The sequence below is a fragment of the Vulpes vulpes genome, chromosome 2 (genome assembly GCF_048418805.1).
Source record: "Vulpes vulpes isolate BD-2025 chromosome 2, VulVul3, whole genome shotgun sequence".
Lineage (NCBI taxonomy): Eukaryota > Metazoa > Chordata > Mammalia > Carnivora > Canidae > Vulpes > Vulpes vulpes.
This window is the reverse complement of record NC_132781.1, coordinates 15,819,469-15,839,505: the sequence shown is the minus strand read 5'-3', so window position 1 is coordinate 15,839,505 and position 20,037 is coordinate 15,819,469. Positions and strand designations below refer to the sequence as shown.

The following is a 20,037-nucleotide window of genomic DNA, read 5'->3' as shown; positions in this document are numbered from 1 at the left end:
CTGAGCCGTAGGCAAGCGCTCAACCGCTGAGCCACCCAGGCATCTCAGTAATTATTTTTTAAGAAGGATATATTAGTGTTTTTTTGTTTCCCTGTAGATTTGAGAATTCTTTCTCTAGCCTTCCCATTTAAAAGGTGTTCTTAAAAAGAAAATAAAAGGTGTTCTTTTTGTGTCATAACTTGTTAGGCTTCTCCTCTAACCTCCTTATTGTATGACACAGACACACATGTGTATGCACATTTTATATTTTTCTTAGCATTTACTATTTCTGAGAAGACTATGACCAAAGGAACAAACCCTGTAATCTGTTTTCTATGATGGTTATAGGTACTTGCTCCTCTTATTCTTGTATTTCAAAAATTTTTGCCAGGGTACATCTATACAAGAGTCTCTAAATTTTTATTCTAGAAATGTGTGGTTATGCTTAATTTTTGCCTCTATCTTCTGTTGGTCTCCTCCTTGGTTTCTAGCTTGAATCCCTGATCTCTTCCCTTTATTTCTATCACTTCAAGTCTTCTTTAAACATGATTGATCTTCTTTTCTGAATCTCATTAAACATTAATTTGTCTTCCTTATATTTTCTGTTGTTTACTGTATCTTATATCAGTTTTGATTCTAATATTTACATTTTTAGTTTACTTGATTTTATTCCCCTTATATAATTCACTTTTTCTTTTTTTTTTTTTTTTAATATTTATTTATTCATGAGAGACATAGCCTGAGAGAGAGAGAGAGAGAGAGAGAGAGAGAGGCAGAGACACAGGCAGAGGGGGAAGCAGGCTCCATGCAGGGAGCCCGATGTGGGACTCGATCCCTGGACTCCAGGATCACACGCTGGACGGAAGGCAGGCGCTAAACCGCTGAGCCACCCAGGGATCCCCTCTAATTCACTTTCTTAATCCATCCCAAAACCACATTCCTTACAGTTTTTGGCTCTGATTTCATAGTTGTCATGTCTTTTTGTGTTTTATGGAATATGACATGCTGTATTCTAAAATGTTCTTTTGATTAGGGAGATCATTTTCATCATTCTCAAGCTAATACTCTTTTTCCTGACTCAAATATTTTTACTAGGTCTGGTTTTTGGTTTCCTTTTCTCCATCTTCAATGAGGAGAGGCATTTTTTTTTAAGATTTTATTTATTTATTCATGAGAGACACACACACAGAGGCAGAGACATAGGCAAAGGGAGAAGCAGGCTCCATCCAGGAAGCCCGATGTGGGACTCAATCCCAGGACTTGGGGATCATACCCTGAGCCAAAGGCAGATGCTCAACCGCTGAGCCACCCAGGCGTCCCTCCATAGGTTCTTTATTATGAATTAGTCACATTTATCCAAATGCACTTTTGCACTTTTGCTTTTGGTAGAGTGGTCCATAGAACTCTATACAAAGAACTGATAGAAATTATACATATAAGGAGAGTAGAAATTGGCGATGGAAGCTGTTGTACATTGGTCACTTTAAAAATGAAGCTATAAAGTCTCAAAAATTGCGTGCCTGTAATATCTTCCATTTGTGCTTTTTTATTGTTTCAGAAACACGTATATCATTTGATTGGGAAATACCAGATCTTTTTCACAACTCAAGCACTTTATTATAAAGTAGCATTTATTTGCTGAAAGACTAGAGATCTTTTGTTAATATAAGTTTAAAAATTGCAAGTCAAAATTGACCTTGGGTTAGTGGTTCTTCCCTTCTCTGTTATTGTAAGAGGTTTGACTTTTTCAAAGTATTTAGCCCTTTCTTCTGACCACAGCTAAGTTAACTGCGTATTTACATTGTGGCATTCTTGAGAACCAGGACCTTGTATTCATCTTGTTTGTTAGTTCTGTCTTATGCAGGCATGGGTGTGCCTGGTTTCCCTGGTAAGAAACATTTATGTAAATTCATGTCTCTTTTTCTTTGGAAACAGAATAAATAAACAGAGAACAATTGAACATAACATTATGTGGTTTTTAAAAATTTTTGTAATTTTTTTTGTATTTAATTATCATTTGTAAGTATTCTGTGAGTGCTTTAAAGTGTTTAATTACCTTTTGAATGTGTTTTAAACATCTCATTAATTGTAGGTTTTTGTTTTGTGACAGTTTAGGTATATGTGATGTACTTGATTTGCCTACAATAACTGCCTTTTGAGAGGAGTAAAACATGATCAGTAGAAAACTTGCTCACTTGTAGTAACAATTCATTTTTACTAAATAGACAAGTTTATGAAGAGAGAATAAAGGAATGAAGTATTTGTTTTTTAAATCTAGTTACTCTTAGCTCTTTGAACCTTAATTTTGCTTTTGATTGCACAATAGGAAATTATGGTTGGACTCCCTAAAAACTGCTTTTGTATTAATCTGTCTTCCTTGGAGCTAATTTAAAAACTGTTTTCCCCTTGAAGGCCAACTGTGATTTGAGGCGGCAGATTGATGAGCAGCAAAAGATGCTAGAGAAGTACAAAGAACGATTGAATCGATGTGTGACAATGAGCAAGAAACTCCTCATAGAAAAGGTGAGTGTCTTGGTTGGTGGCCAGCATCCCCGGGTGCTCAGGGTGTGGCATTGGTGTTGCTCCTTGTTCCTTACCTGAGATGCACATGCTGGATGGAGAATAGGGCTTTTATGAGAAGACTCATTATGGTTTGACAATTAGAATTCTTTCTTACATGGACACTGGCCCTAGTGTCCAGGGTGATAATTTGGGACGTTATTTCTGATTGTGCCTTGCTTTGAGTGTAATGTTGATTGCACAGGGATAGCTTGTCCCACTTGACTTTATTTGCAGTGTTGCTCTCCTGAATTCTTAACATTCATCCTGTTAATTGAAATGCACATCCTATTGCTATTACAAACATTTAGCAATACTTAGACTTCCATTTTAGAGATGGTATTTGGAGTAACTTTACATTTATAGTAATGTGATAATTAAGTGCTTTTTATGCTTTGAAAAAATTAAGTTGATATATACTTGAATGCAACTACTTTATTTTTTTTAATGCAACTACTTTAATTGGCTGGTGTTTCCTTTAATATAGTAATTGATTAGTTGCTAGTTATTAGTAACTCTTTCTTGAAAGTTTTTAAAATTATATCCCTAATATGTATTTATCATAGATGGAAACAGTATTGCTAATGAAATAAATTATTATAAGCTAGAAATTTCAGACCGATTGGTGGTTACTTCTGCTGGAATCTTTGGAATGCTGTTAAAAAGACAGGGAGCACTGATAAAAGGGAAGTAGGTTATTTTATTAATGTCAAAGATACTGAGGAGGACTTTGTTTTTAATTCATTAATTTTATAGAAAGGGAACCACTTTTTTTCATTTTTAATCTTAGAAATAATATCATACATGTTAATACAGAGAATTTATTTAAAGTTTTAGGGTACTTCCTGAAGACCACGTAGAGTCAGCCAGTTGTACTAAATTTTGATCAATATAGTACAAAAAATAAGCATCATGCTGTATCTGAGTTCTCATAGGAGAATAAAGTTATTTTCTATTTGTCCTTTCCCCTAAGTCAAAACAGGAAAAGATGGCATGTAGAGATAAGAGCATGCAAGACCGCTTGAGATTGGGCCACTTTACCACTGTTCGACATGGGGCCTCTTTTACTGAACAATGGACAGATGGTTATGCTTTTCAGAACCTTATCAAGTAAGTGAACTGCATTGATTAAATGAAATTGAAAAGTTAGTTTAAGTTTTCTGTAATTGTAGTCATTAAAAATTTTAGTAGTGGTAGGCACCTCTTCATTCAACTTCAGTCCTTACATGTGTAAAGAAACATAGGGAATGAGGTGAAGTGCTGGGAAAAATGACACAATCAGAGAAATAGTAAATGAGTTCTATATTAAAATTTAAAAGAATTAGAATTGCTGAAGTTAAGGAAGAAAAATCTAGTACTTTTTTTTTTTTTTTTTTAATTATGTAATGTATTTTCACAAGGAGTCAGTGAGCTTATTGATTCTGGGCCCACAGAGAAATGAAATAGGCAAAGACCTAAGGAAGAATGTCCTGAATTAGGTAGAAAGCAAAATAAAACCCTAGAAGAACCTTATAAGATATGTCTCTGAGGCCCTTTAAGGAGATGGTGTCTGGTGATTTGAGATAGCGGCTCCCTTAAAGTCAGAGGCTGAGCCAGTGGTCAGGCTAGGGGCCAGCCACAGTGTGTGTCTGTCAGCAGCTTGGAATCTTAAGCACTCATTCACTTTATCTTTTAACTTCACTTTTAACTTTGGTTTGAAACATTCAAGTGTCTACTTGAAGGAGGAAATTGACATTTAAAATCTTAAATTCCAACTGTGTAAATAGCTAATATTAGCTCTGGACTTAAAAAAAAAATATATCTTTATGTTGTACCTTTTGGTATATCTTATTTATCTTTATTTGCTAGATTATTTCCATCTGAGACTGGGGGGAAGGTCATTGTGTTTTTAGTTGAGGACTCAAACTTTCAATCTGTGGGTCATGGTGAATTGGATGGTTCCATAGACTGCTTTTCCTTTTCCTTGCTGATGTAACTTCTTGAGCAGTAATTGGAGAGTGTGGGCCTCCTTTAATAGCAATGCAACATAAAGAAATAACATTTATGCTTGAAATAAAGTGCAGATATTGATCTTATTAATAATCCTAACCTCTGGATTGCACATTATAGTCACTGTCTTATGTATCATACATTACCCTCCACTTAGCTTTGGTATGTTTTTGCCTCACACTTGTACCTTAAGTATGTGTAATTTGGTGTGATAAGAGGCTAGCTGTTGAGTGAAAGATACAATACCCAGGAAGAAAAACAAAGCCTTCTGAGTTAGGCCAGGTGCCAGAGGCTCAGAACGACATCCATTCTAAGTGCTAAGCATAGGTGCCTGGTGAGAGCAGAGATGCACCAGGGCAGTGGAAATGGCTGCTACATGGAGGCATGGCACCCTGACTAGGACGTGTAAATTGCCCTGAGATTGGCATACCATCCAGTTTCTTTCTTTCCTTTTTTTTTTTTTTTTTTAAGATTTTATTTATTTATTCATGAGAAACACAGGGAGAGAAAGAGAGAGGCAGAGAGAGAAGCAGGCTCCATGCAGGGAGCCTGACATGGGACTTAATCCTGGGTCTCCAGGATCAAGGCCCTTGGGCTGAAGGCAGCACTAAACCGCTGAGCCATCTGGGCTGTTCCCCTTTCAGTTTTTTTTTTTTTTTTTTCCCCTTTCAGTTTTAATGCAGAAGTTGAAGTTCTTCAGTTTTAAGTCTATATTTGATATCCTCATAAATGATTATTCTCTGTATATAAGAAACATGATACATATTTTGGGGATGAAGTAGCTAAACACCAGGTAGTAGTGCTAGGTTTTATAGGAAGAGACAAACCTCAAAACATTTAAAAATTTAATCAGATAATTAAATATAGTCTCAGCAGGACCCTCAGTGCAATTCTTTTGTTTTTACTTTGTTCCTCTGCTCTTTTTGAGTGATCTTTATTAATTCCCTACAATAGAAAATTTACCAGCTAGTAGGTAAATCAGAGTTGTATTGCAGTTTTTTCCTTTCCAAAGTATGTTTGAACCTACTGAAATAGTAGCTTATTTATTTTTTTAAAGATTTTAATTATTAGAGCAAGCACAAGCAGAGAGAGTGGCAGAGGAAGAAGGGGAACAGGCTCTCCACTAAGCAGAGAGCCCCATGTGGGTCCTCATCCCAGGTCCTGGGATCATGACCTGAGCTGAAGGCAGATGCTTAACCGACTAAGCCACCCAGGTGTCCCTGAAAGTGGCAAATTTTACAGTTCTGAGAATATAGTTATATTATATACTGTGGTTATTCAGTACACTCTTCCTTTGAAGTCTTAAAGTCTCAGTCAGTGATGAGGTAATCAAAAAAATTGCTTTTGGTGGGGGGTGTGGTTTTCATTTTTATTAAACAGATCTAAATTTCACCATTAAGTACTGAGCCTAAGTATATGCCGGCCTTATTTCTGAAATATAAAGCTCAAACAGATGACGTAAAGGTTGTTGAATATATTAATCAGAGAATCCGAGAGTTGGCAAGATCTGTCATACGTTTACACATTCAGTGCCACAAGTGAACTCCAGAGAGAGGAAGATACATAAAACTTTGGGTTAGAATTGGCAGAAAACCCATTTGGGACAGAAAGGAGATCCTTGTCACTGATAAGAAATTCTCTTTGACTTCAGACAAGCTAAAAGAGGCTGTCAGTTTACAAAAACCATTGATTTGTACAAAATCACCATCAGGCAAGAGAAACAGTATTGACAGGATAGATGAAGGCTTTGGGTTGTGGGAGTTGACTAGTCTGCAGACGGCAGGGCTGGTTGGGCTGTCACTCAAGTCCAGAATCTGTAGATTAGAAGAGCAGGCTGGAAAGTCTAGATGTAGAGTGGTTAGTGCATTCCTCAAAGGTCCTTGCTTTCCAGTTAGGTTCCTAGGATGCTTTCCTCAAACAGGGAAAAAAATCTTTATTAAGATTTTGTTTAGGGCCACCTGGGTGGCTCAGCAGTTGAGCGCCTGCCTTCAGCCTAGGGCGTGATCCTGGAGTCTCGGGATCAAGTCCCACATCAGGCTCCCTGCATGGAGCCTCCTTCTCCCTCTGCCTATGTCTCTGCCTCTCTTTTGCTGTGTCTCTCATGAATAAATAAATAAAATCTTAAAAAAAAAAGATTTTGTTTATATTGAAATAAACAATATTAAAGTCATGAGGTTTGACCATATACAAAATTGTGGTCACTTAAGAAGATACGGATTATCAACAGGAGTAAATTAAACTTCCTAGCATTGTAATGATAGTCTCGGTATTTATTCTGGTGTAGAAGGAGTAATAGAATCCACCACCCCTCCCCCCTTTTTAAGTAGGCTCCATGCCCAATGTGGAGCCCAAAGTGGGGCTCAAATTCATGATGCTGAGGTCAAGAGTCTGATGCTTAACTGACTGAGCCACCCAGGCGCCCCTAGAATCCCATTTTAAAATGATTTCTTGTGAACCATGTGATTCTTTGTCACATGATCTATGATGAAAAACAACTCTTGGTTGATGTTCTAAGTGTCAGATATCCGTTGAGTGTCTATACCATTACACAGTAGATAAAGAACACAAAATTCTGGAAATCTGTAAAAATTTTTATCTGGGATATTCAGGAGTTATCTGTAGATCATTACTAAATTTTTTTGTCCCTTTGGTTAAAATGATGTCTAAAAATACGTGCATTTGTTTTTTAATATCTCTCTTACTAGTTACTGTATAGTATGGTTGGAGTCTGGAATATAGTTTTACTGTTGAAGGTGTCTGTATTCATTTCCTAGGGCTACTGTAACAAAATATCATAAATTAGGCAGTTTATTTATTTTTAAAGATTTCATTTATTTATTCTTTTTTTTTTTTTAATTTTTTATTTATTTATGATAGTCACAGAGAGAGAGAGAGAGAGAGAGAGGCAGAGACACAGGCGGAGGGAGAAGCAGGCTCCATGCACCAGGAGCCTGATGTGGGATTCGATCCCGGGTCTCCAGGATCGCGCCCTGGGCCAAAGGCAGGCGCCAAACCGCTGCGCCACCCAGGGATCCCTCATTTATTTATTCTTGAGAGAGGCAGAGACATAGGCAAAGGAAGAAGCAGAGTAAGAAGCAGGCTCCCTGCATGGAGCCTAGTGCAGGACTCCATCCTGGGATCACGCCCTGATCCAAAGGCAGATGCCCAACCACTGAGCCACCCAGGCATCCCAAATTAGGTGATTTAAAACAACATAAATTTATTCTTTCACAGTTTAGGAGGCCAGAAATCCAAAACCTAGGTGTTGACAGACCATACTTCCTCTGAAGCTTCTAGGGAGGATCATTTTTTGACATTCTGTGGCTTGTGGCAACATAGCTTCAGTTTCTGCCTCCATCTTCACATGCTATTCCCTCTATGTGTCACAGTGTCTTCTCTCCCTTTATAAGGACATTAGTCATGTTGATTAAGGGCCTACTGCACTCCGGTATGACCTCATTTTAAGTAATGACATCTTCACTGACCCTATCTCCAAAGGTTATAATCTGAAGTCCTGGGGGTTAGAACTTTAACATATCTTTTTAGGTGACCGACTTCAATCTGTAATGGTGCCTAAGACTATGGTTGTCTTGTTTTCTTTTAGAGGTAATGGCTTTTTAAATAGGGTTATTTAGATTTGAATGAGGTGGATTATCAGATATCAATACCTCTATAAAAGATAGTGGAGGGATGCCTGGGTGGCCCAGTGGTTGAGCATCTGCCTTTGGCTCAGGACATGATCTCGGAGTCCCTGGATGGAGTCCCACATCAGGCTCCCCGCAGAGAGCCTGCTTCTTCTGCCTGTGTCTCTGCCTCTCTCTGTGTGTCTCTCCTGAATAAATAAATAAAATCTTAAAGAAAGAAAGATAGTGGAAATACTCTTTCTATGGGTGAAGAATGGCCATTCTCTAAAATTGATACAATGCAAGAGGTATTTAAGGATCAACTCTAAAAAGCAACTGTCATGTATTAGAGGTATAAGGCTTGATAGACATGGTTCTTTTCTAAGATGAGTTACAGTTTACTGACATAATTCCAGATTCTACTCCCAAAATAAATGTAAATGAAGTATCACTGATAGGACTGTCCTTAGGTGATTTTTATTTGTAAGTCTAAATAGCTAAATCATTTTAAGAATATCAAGAATTAATATAGGAATTGTTATTATATTGTATATAATTGTGATCTCTGCATTTTCACGTTCAAGAAAGTGTTCTTGTTCTCAGAATATGCAGTTTAAGATTTCCCCAAGTTTTGGCATCATTGTACGCTGTATTTATGCATTACGCATATGATGGCTGTGGGCCTCTTTCTTGATGAATTTAATCCAGGAGGAGACTTTAATCCAAATAAAAAATAAAAAGGCGCTTGGAACCTTTTGTAATTTTCTTATAGAAATAACAGGTTTTTAGTGGGGTCATACCAAGAGTTGTTTTCTTAACTGTTAAAAAGAAATCAGAAAATTCTTTCTGAGTCAGAAAATAAGGTTGCAGTGGAAATTGGATATTGTTCCTGCCTGCTTTCCTGGTCTGAGAAAAATTATAACTACCGTCTTAAAGCACAGACTCATTCCAAAACTTCTTTCTGTCATCAGTTATTTGGCTCTTCTAACCTGAAGTTAAAATCAAATCTTTATTGATTGAAAGGGGCTTATTTTTTCTGAAGCCTATCACATATATACATACCAAGATATTTATTCTACAGCCACGTTACAATTTTTTTTATCACCTTCTGTGCCGCATCTTTTCTATCTCTAGGCAGCAGGAAAGGATAAATTCACAGAGGGAAGAGATAGAAAGACAACGGAAAATGTTAGCAAAGCGGAAACCTCCTGCCATGGGACAGGCCCCTCCAGCAACCAATGAGCAGAAACAGCGGAAAAGCAAGACCAATGGAGCTGAAAATGAAACGTATGTTCTTTATTAATGTGAACTGTAAGAAACTATACTCTCCCCAAAATACTCATGTCCTGTTGAATGCCACTGGACAAAATGATAAATTATGCGGATTTCTAGAGCATTAGCCTTCTTTTTAGTTACATTTTTATGGATTTACTCACAACATATATATAAAACCTTGTAAAATTCATTTTCTTAGTCCTGATCTCAGGTATTTTTGAATAAGTGGGAGAAATAATGTCTCTTAACTTGGCGTCATGGTCTTTGGCCACCCTTGTAACAAATGTGATGTCATTGTGATCGTCAAATGGTATAGTTGCTTATGTGTGGATCTGGGTTATGGTACCTCAGTATCATCTTATGGGTATTACCCAGCCACTATTTTGTTTTTGTTTTTTAAGATTTTATTTATTTATTCATGAGAGACAGAGAGAGAGAGACCAAGACACAGGCAGGGGGAGAAGCAGGCTCCATGCAGGGAGCCTGATATATGTAGGACTCGATCCTGGGTCCCCAGGATCAGGCCCTAGGCTGAAGGTGGCCCTAAACCACTAAGCCACCAGGGCTGCCCCCAGCTACTATTTTGAACTAAAGAATGCACAGCTGAAGAATGCTCTTTATGGTCTAAACAGCACTTAGTTAACAGTCTCAAATTTTAGGAGTAAGCTAAGAAAAAATATATTATTTTTAGAAAAGAGTATTTTCCCAATAAGCCAAATCTTGACATCACCATTTTTTCCTCTTCCATGGACCTAAGGAAAACACCAGTATCTTCAGTGACAGTGTAGTCATCTTTTCCACTGCCAATCAGCAGTTAGTCTGCATGAATGTGAGGGGTAGAAGATCCTTAGTATAGATGCTATCTTTTTTATCCTTGCCATGTGTCACATTTCCCTAATTGATTATCACATTCTTGATAATCCACTCCGCTAAGAGAATCTTCTTCTAGGACAGTTGTTGACAAGATTTTTTAATAATGGTAAATATTTCAGGCTTTGTAGGCTAGAAGGTCTCTATTGCAGCTACTCAGCTTATCTGTTGTAGCCTGAAAGCAGCCACAGGAAATAAATAAATGAATGGGTATGGCTGTGTTCCAGTGAAACTTTATTTACAAAAATAGACTGAGCTGACTTGCTTATGGGCTGTAGTTTGCCAACTAAGCAGGAACTCCAAAACAAAATTGACATGGGAAATAACCTATATATATTACCTACTTAAAATATTCCTCATACATACCCCAAAGACAAATTTAAGTCAGCACTTCTGTCTTCAAGAAGCTTTCAAATAAAAAAAGGTAAAAAGATGTACAGATAGTATAGGCAGTCTCTGAAGAATTGATGGTGGCCGTGAAGTTGATTTCTCAATTGGATGCTTGAAATTTTATGTTTTAAAGATTTTATTTATTTATCCATGAGAAACACAGAAAGAGAGGCAGAGGGAGAAGCAGGCTCCACGCAGGGAGCCCGATGTGGGACTCGATTCCAGGACCCAGGATCATACCTTGAGCCAAAGGCAGACACTCAACCACTGAGCCACCCAGGCACTCAGATACTTGAAATTTTAAATACATTTTTCATAGAGACAGTTATTGGTATTGTAATCAGTGTATCTGGAGTGGGTGAATTGGTTTTTCAAGGGAAAAAGAAATTTGGTACAGCTGTCATTATGGGATTCTTTGAAAATAAGTTTCAGATCCAAAGATAGACACAAATAAAAGGTAATAATGATATTGTATGATTTATTGAAGAATGTCTTTTGCCTTTATGTTTTCATATCAGTTCTTAAAAAACATATTAACGTAATCCATTTCAAATATAATAATATTTGTATTACACTATTTTTAAAAGCCCATGATATCCCATTCCAGTTAGAAAGATAGCTTAACACCAGTCCTCACTCCATACATACCTGATGTGTTGGGGAGCCTTTACCTTGCCACTCATTTTGTAAATCTGTGTTAAATGCTTATTATACAGTTGGCCCTGTTCTGGACACTGGGGATACAGAGCTAAGAATATAGCCCCAGTCTTAGGAGCTAATGGTTTATTTAGGAGAAATGAACAGATGAATAATAATTACATTGAGTATAGTGATAAAAATACTCACAGTGCATAAGCTTGGGAAACATGTTCATTCTTACAAATAAATATTTTAAAACTAGATTCTAAATTTAAAGTCTTTCCTTTCAGAAAGTCCAAGTAGGAGCCCAGATTTTAAATTTTTCTGGGCAAATGTTATACACAGTAATCTGATCATTGTCTTCTTTTGCTACCACTCCCATATTTATTTTGTGGAGAGACTCTCCCTCCATTATTACTTGAAAATTATCAAATGTTAGTGCATAAGACCATTGGCTCAGGAGTAATAGAAGGCATAGGCTGTTTCCTTGCCATAGAACAATAATTAGAATTCAGTGCAGGCCAGTAGTGTGTCAGTAAGCAGTTGCCATCTGGAGTCCTGTGTAAAATCCAGGCTGGAAGGTTTTCAGTCCAGTGTTTAATTAGAGTATCTGTGACTTGGCTCATTCCTTTGGCCAGAAGCCAAAAACATTCCTCTGGAGCCTTAGTGTGAGTCACATTATCCATCCTGGTATTGAACCTATTTCAGGCAAGGAGAGTCCCTAGCTATGATTTTTCATTTCTCCTTTTTTAACTGGTTTGATACAGAATAATGGATTTTAGTATTTCTGCACAGTGAAGAGACAAGCATAACAGCCCTAGTGGATACATTTCTTCTTGCTATTCTTTTTATTTTATTTTAGTCAGATCTCAAAGGCTATTTTGTAGCCCTGCCTGGTTGATAGGATAGCTATTTCTTCCTTTAGCTATTTAGAATATATCTAAACAGTGACACCTGAAACTTTGAAGTATATGTGTGTGCCTCTAGAGTATGAAGAAAGTGAAGATAGAAGAGTAGGCTGTCACTTCTTAAATGCTCATTCCTTTTTTTTTTTTAAGATTTTATTTATTGGGACATCTGGGTGGCTCAGTGGTTGGGTGTCTCCCTTTGGCTCAGGTCATGATCCCAGAGTCCTGGGATCGAGTCCTACATCGGGCTCCCTGCATGGAGCCTGCTTCTCCCTCTGCCTATGTCTCTGCCTCTCTCTCTGTGTCTCTCATGAATATATAAATTTTTTTAAAAAGAAACTTTATACAATAAGGATTATTTCACATTTTCATTTAATAGGCACAGCAGCTTTGTTAGGTGGGGGGTCATTACTTGCTAAATGTTTAAGAAACTAAGATTTAAGTTAAAGTTGCTTTGTCCAAGGTCACATGGCCTGAGTTGCAATTTGAACTCTAGACCTCAGACTCCAAATCCTGGACTCTTCTACTGTGTTGTTCTTCTCCTTGTTATTATAGTAGAAAGGTCTAAGAGTTATCAGAAATAATCAAATCCATTGGCTTAATATTTTCCCCTCAAAAAAAACTTAGGCATATAATTTTTGGCTACCTCTCCCAATGAATTTTCATCTGAAATTGTATGGACAAAGCTCATTTCATAAATAATGTAAAAATATAGCTGACTTCTTTTCTCATTTTTTACAAATTAGTCTTCTGGCTCTGCAGACCTTTCTTCATGTCACATCTAAGAAATCACAGAAGTTTTCTCTTGTCAGAGGACTTATAGATAATCTTTTATTTTAACAGAGAGACTGAATATATCATATGACATGCTTTGTCATTTCTCTTAATAGGCACACTACAATTTCAAATAATTTACTGGGATTTCTGCCATTATTTTCCAGGTTAACATTAGCAGAATACCATGAACAAGAAGAAATTTTCAAACTCAGATTAGGTCATCTTAAAAAGGTAAGTGTAATAAAAATATGTCTGGAGAAGTGAGTTTACATGTGGTATTGAAGCAAATGTCATAGTTTGACACATTTGAGTAGAAATCTTCAGTAGTTAAGCTATTGCATTTTGTATTTTTTTAAAGATTTTATTTATTTGTTTGTTTTCGAGAGAGAGCAAGTGGGAGTAGGGCGGGGGAGAGAGTCTAAAGCAGACTCCCCACTGAGCTTAGAGCCCGACTCACAGCTCAGTTTTGGGATCCTGAGATCATGACCTGAGCCAGAATAAAGAGTTAGATGCACAACCAGCTGAGTCACCTGGGCACCCCTCCTTTCTTGTATTTCTATATATTTTTTAAAGATTTTATTTATTCATGAGAAGGGAGGGCTAGAGACATAGGCAGAGGGAGAAGCAGGCTCCATGCAGGGAGCCCGATGTGGGACTCGATCCCGGGACTCCAGGATCACACACGGGGGCCAAAGGCAGGAGCTCAACTGCTAAGCCACCCAGGCATCCCCATATTTTTAAATTTTTGAATCAACTCCAGCCACCCAATGAAAGCACTTTTTCAACCAATGATGCACCAGTGGATAATACTGTATATCTCATAAAGCTTCATAAGTAGTTATCCTTATAGTAAAAAATATACAATATGAGCAGGTGGTTCAGATTTGATATGACGACACTTAGGATATTTTAAATCACATAGTAGCTCTTATCTCTTGCCTAAACTGGCTGAGAAGGTTTTGTACCAGCCATATTGTAACATGAAGGCACCTACTTAAAACTTGTTATTGGCAATGTTCACAGAGGCATCTTGGATCTAGATTGCTTATCTCCTAAATTTAGCAGCCTATACTTTTTTGGTAGGTGCTACTTATGGTAATGATGGTCAATAAGCATCTAATAAACTGCTGTTGGTGTATGTGTTTTTCTCCCACTGGGTGCTCAGAACTTGTTAAATCAGTGGAATTTAAGGCACCAAGTATAATCTGTACTTACCGAGCAGAACCAGATAGTCTTTGGTTTTTGTATTTTTTTTAAAAAATTGTGTGCCTATATGTAAATACAGAGAACATTTCTGGAAATTTACACAAGACACTTAACAGCAGTTCCATCTAGGGGTATGATGGAGAGGAGGCGGCATGGGAGAAGAGGGCTTTTTTTTCTTTCTTGTATTCATTTGGATGGTTTGAATTTTATTATTTACTGTGGGTTTATTTTTTATGATCAAAATTCTAGTTCTTAAATCTTTTTCAGTGGAATAGAAACATTTACTTTAGTTTTTGAAAAGAGAAACGTCTACTGTTTTTGAAATGAGATTCTGAAAAGGTAGTGTCCTGTGTTCTGAGCTATTTCTTTCCTTTTCACTGTAGGAGGAAGCAGAGATCCAGGCAGAGCTGGAAAGGCTAGAAAGGGTTAGAAATCTACATATCAGGGAACTAAAAAGGATACATAATGAAGATAATTCACAGTAAGCAACTTGGGGGTATGTTGGGTTGGAGATTGCTGAACACTTTCTGACTTGAATTGAATGGTCTAAAATGATGTTTCTGCTTAATATAAATTGGATAAATAATTCCATGGTGTATTTAGCTGTATTGCAAGGTATAATACAGGTTTGTGAACACAACACAGCTATGATTTGCTTTTGTTTAAATAAATATATATATATATATTTCTTTTTTTACACACACACACACACATATATGTTAGATTTATATGTTAAATATCTGTATACGTATTATAGCATTTTTACACAAGTAGAGGTCACTAAAACAATACAGCTTTGCAGTTCTTAGTGGTTGGGATACATGTATATTTAGATTGCTGCAGAGCCTTGCTAAATGGAAGCATGGGTGACCATATGGTGTCATGGAAAGTTACTTGGTTGAGATGGCACCAGTTTTGGAATGACCTTTAAGGGCCAATTTGTGTGTTGAGATTTTAAACAAGAGACTCGTAAGTTCAGTGCATTAGTTGTAGATGAATGCCCACCTTTGTTTATAAGTTATTTAAAGGATTGTAACTGAAAAGTAGATTAAAGTGGGAAGTAGTTTCAGTCCATAATCTATTCTTACTCATGTTTTTCTGACTCCAAAATGTGATTTTCTTGGACATAGCTGTAGCTTGAGTAATTTTGTTTGGCCAGTGTGAGCCGTGGACTTTTCTTTCTGTGAAGTGGCAGCAGTTACCATGACTGAGTACTTTATGGCTGTATGGTGGCAGAGGTGGTGGTGGCTGGGGGGTGAGGGGGTGGCACAGCCCTGATGCTGTCATATCATCTTTATGGTAGCCCAGTGAAATTCAGTCAGCCCAACTGGGGACCTATAACTCTGTGACTGAACAAGGAGCTAACTGCCACAGTCATGTCACCTCTCTGTAGGCATGTCACTGTCCCAGAATTATTTCAGGAGTAACAGTTGGGCTGTTTAAGATTAGGAATTAGGTAGAAATATTTGTGAAGTTATTTTTGCCAGCATCCCTTCTTTCTTTGTCTTACTGTTAGAAAGCATGAGGTGGAATCTTCTGTGGGGAAAACAGTTATATTGTAAAACTGTCTTAGAGAAAATGAATGAACAGAGAACATGTGACTTGATAATTTTTAAGTTCGTGTAAAATATCTTTACATTTTATTGTATTAGTTTTGGAGTAGTGGGAACATGTGGCTCTTGAATACTTTGGAAGAACTAAATAGGTAGTACAGTTTGAAAATCCCTGATCTGGTGTAGTCTGTACCTTATAGCAAGTGGATGGTGATGGTAGTTGCACAACCACCTTTAAGAAAGGGAGGAAGGTCAACAAAGGTCACAGGTCCAGGTGTCACTGCACTGAGCCTAGCACCTATGCCTAATAGCGCTAGAGATAGTGCTGTGTGTTGTAATTGTGTGGTCTTTTTGAACTATATAACTTACTTCATGTTCACAACTAGCTATACTGGTATTGTTGCCAGACTGTCAGCAGCAGCTGTAATCATGTGTAGAGCATGTAAGATTCTCTGAGAATTTTGCCAGTGTGGAGATTATGTGGTCCTTAAACTCAGGATGTTCTGTATTCTCTGTTTCCACAGATTTAAAGATCATCCAACGCTAAATGACAGATATTTGTTATTACATCTTTTGGGTAGAGGAGGTTTCAGTGAAGTTTACAAGGTAAGTGTAAGAAACGGGGTACAGAGACTAAGGATTAAATTATTGGTTATTACCAACTTGAAAGAGCATTAAAAATAGTGATAATTGTGGGTTGATATCTGTTCGTTGAAGTTCAAAAACTTTAAGAACCTGTATCTTAGGGAAAACTGCTTCCAGTAAACTTCAGTGACTAAGGCAGGATACAGTGTTTTTGCACTGTTCTCAAGTTTGAAAAATAAAAAATAAAAAAAAAACAGAAAGGAAAACACTCATTTCTGGGTAAACTGTGATGATTTTTATTCTGGTTTTACATTTCCTACCTCACATTTGTTAGAAATAAGTATATGTTACTTTTATTCTTACAGTTTTATTTTTTAACAAAATAGATGTGTTAAAGTTCATTCTTACTTGAAAACCTGCTTTTTGTTTTTAAAATGTTCTCCTCTTCTAAGTCCCGAGTGTTTAGTAGCTCTGGCATTCTGAAGGAGCATCCCGGCCTCAGCTAGGCCAGTGAGTTCAGGCTGCTGTGCCTCCATTCCAGTTGGTTTGTGCTAAATGAGAAATTCAGCTGATTTTCAGGATAGCTGCAGATCCAATAACATGTTCACTAGTCACTGCCTCCTTAAGTTTCTTCCTAGCTGTTTCTGGCACCGGGCTTTTACATGCAGAATCCATTTATTAAATAGTCTTTACTATATGGCCCTGCTAAGTCTCTTCCTGAGCTGCAGCCTTCACTGCTAGGATTTATGTTGGGCCCTATGTATTTACATATGGGAAATCTTCTGAACAAAATAATTAGTTTTCATTTCAGGTACAAACAGTATAAACTAGTTCTATCCCCCACTTTTTATTGTTATAAAAAATATATTTTCCAAAACGACTAGTACCTGTGTGTGTGTGTGTGTGTGTTTGTTTGTTTTAATTGAAGTGTAGTTGGCACACAATGTTATATTAGTTTATGGTGTACAACATACTGATTGAACAGTTTTCCTTTTTTTAGTGTTAATATTTTACTGTGGCGATATATACATAAAAATTTACCATTTTCACCATTTCAAGTGTACAGTTCACTTGCATTAAGTATATTCATAATGCTGTACGACTACTGTTACTATCCACTTCCGGAACTAGAATATTATTTTTAGTGTACTATTGGGCTTGATTTTCTAATATATCATATTTTGTTATCTATGTTTGTAAGTGGGACTGGCCCATAGTTGTCTTTTTTGTGCAGGCAGCATTGTCTAGCTTCTGTGTCCTACTTATCCAGAATAAGTTGTGCCTATTTTTTTCCTATGCCCTGGAATGCATTGCATAGGAATTGTTGGTTCCTTGAAAGTTAAAGATATTATTTATTATTTGACAGAGAGCATAAGCAGGGAGAGCAGCAGAGGGAGAGGGAGAAGCAGGCTCTATGCTGAGCAGGGAACTGGATGCAGGGCTTCATCCTAGGACCCTGAGATCACGACCTGAGCCAAAGGCAGATGCTTAACTGACTGAGCCACCCAGGCACCCCAAGGAAAACTTTTTGACTACCTTTTCAATTCCTTCTATAAATACTGATTTATTCATATTTTCTTCCCCTTCTTAAAGTCACTTTTGATTAATTTTTCTGGAAAATCTTCTGTTTCACCTTGGTTTGTTTGTTTAAAGATTTTATTTATTCATGAGAGACAGAGAGAGAGAGAGGCAGAGACACAGGCAGAGGGAGAAGCAGGCTCCATGCACGGAGCCTGATGCAGGACTCGATCCCAGGCCCCCAGGATCAGGCCCTGGGCTGAAGGCAGCACTAAACTGCTGAGCCACCTGGGCTGCCCTCACCTTGGTTTAAAAATATCATCTATACCTTAGTTATTTTTCTTTTTTAATGAAATATTCATTTTTGCATCTTTTTTTTCTTTTTTTAAGATTTTATTTATTCATGAGATACACAGAGAGAGAGGCAGAGACACAGGCAGAGGGAGAAGCAGGCTTCATTGCAGGGAGCCTGATGTGGGACTTGATCCCGGGTCTCCAGGATCAGGCCCTGGGCTGAAGGCAGCACTAAACAGCTGAGCCACCTGGACTGCCCCTGCTGAGCCACCTGGGCTGCCCATTTTTGCATCTCTTGACCGATAGGTCAGAGAGGTTTAGTCAATAGTTTTTTCCCCTGCCAAGAGTCAACCGTTTTTGTTGATCTAGTCTACTCTTTGATTTGGGTTTTGTTTTTTAGGATTTTTGTTTGTTTATTTGAGAGGGAGAGAACATGAGTATAATGGAGGGGCAGAGGGAGAGGGAGAGGGAAAAGCAGACTCCTTGCTGAGCAGAGATCTCAAAGTGGTGGGGGACAGGGCAGGAAAGACAGGGGCTTTGCTGGATTCTAGGACCCCGAGACCATGAGCCGAGCTGAAGACAGATGCCCAACTGACTGAGCAACCCAAGCGCCCAGGGTTGCGTTTAGGGGTTTTTTGTTTTGTTTTTTTCCATTAACTTTTGCACTTTTGCTTTCGTCTTTCCTTTTACCTTCTTTGGTTTTGTTTTCATTGTTGAATCGTACACTTAATTTTTTATTTTTGATAATTTTTGAAATTGTGATAAAAACAAAATTTACCAACATTAACCATCTTTAAATGTACAGTAGTGTTAGCCATGTTTATGTTGTTTGTGAAACAGATCTCCAGAATTTTCTCATCTTAGAAAACTAAAACTTTAACTATTTAATCAACCACTATCTTCTTGCCCTCCCCCAGCCCCTGCTAACCACCGTTGTACTTTCTCTTTCTATGAATTGGACTACTTTCAGATAGCTATCTGGGTAAAATCACAATATTTGTCTTTTGGTGACTGGCTTGGCTCACTTAGCAAAATGTTCTCAGCGTTCATCCATGTTGAAGCCTGTGATAGGATCCCCCCCCCCCCTTTTATTTCCTTCTTTTAAGACTGAATAATATTCCATTGTATGCACATACTTCATTTTCTTTATCCATTCATCTGGCAGTAGGCATTGGGGTTGCTTCCTCTTCTGGTTTTTATGAATAGCACTGCTTTGAACATGTGTGTGCAGATATCTCTTGAAGACCTTGCTTTTCATTCTTTTGGCTATAAACCCAGAAATGAGACAACTTCTTTTTTAAAATACCAAAATTCATTCTTGGTACTTCCCAGTTGCTCATTAGTGATTTCTTCATCCCGTTTTTTCCCTAGTGTGTTCCTTAAACCTTTTAATATTCCTAAAATTTAGATGCTTCATCCAATGATGTGTACATTCCACGTAGTTCTTCTTTTGCTCTTCTCCACTCTCCAGAAGCCTTTCTTTTAATCAGTGGTGGATCCCAGTGTCTTGGATTCAGAAATATGGTGTGGTGGGTGGAAAAAAAGACACTTGTAGTGTCATTAATGTTCTTATGCTCTTATAAATCAGGTGGTATTTGATCTGGCTGTTAATGGCTTGAAATTGTTCTTTGCTGTAAAGCCATGATGTTATACAAGTTTGCAGGTGGACTTCAGAGTCCACTCTGAAAATAGAGTTCAGAAATTTCTATTTCTGTGAAATAAGATATTCTGTTTGAATTATGTGGTTTTGTATTTTTAAAACTACTGGTTTAATTTTAGTATAAATTGGGAGTTTCTTTTATAAGCAGCCCTCTCTTGCATTTAGTGTTTTCCTAGAGGTAGTTTTTATTTTAAAAGATCCATAGAACAGTA

At 37.5% G+C, this 20,037-nt stretch overlaps 1 protein-coding gene across 7 annotated transcripts in view; it reads left to right on the top strand.

The window, feature by feature from the left end:
• Positions 1–20,037, top strand: part of TLK2 (tousled like kinase 2) — a 117,582-nt gene that overhangs the window by 77,373 nt on the left and 20,172 nt on the right. For all 7 annotated transcript variants that reach the window (XM_072746910.1, XM_072746912.1, XM_072746911.1 and 4 more), the window contains 6 exons: positions 2,392–2,502; positions 3,512–3,648; positions 9,285–9,437; positions 13,174–13,240; positions 14,599–14,696; positions 16,293–16,374. In XM_072746910.1, coding sequence (XP_072603011.1) covers positions 2,392–2,502; positions 3,512–3,648; positions 9,285–9,437; positions 13,174–13,240; positions 14,599–14,696; positions 16,293–16,374 — 648 coding nt within the window. The remainder of the gene's footprint in view (positions 1–2,391; positions 2,503–3,511; positions 3,649–9,284; positions 9,438–13,173; positions 13,241–14,598; positions 14,697–16,292; positions 16,375–20,037) is intronic.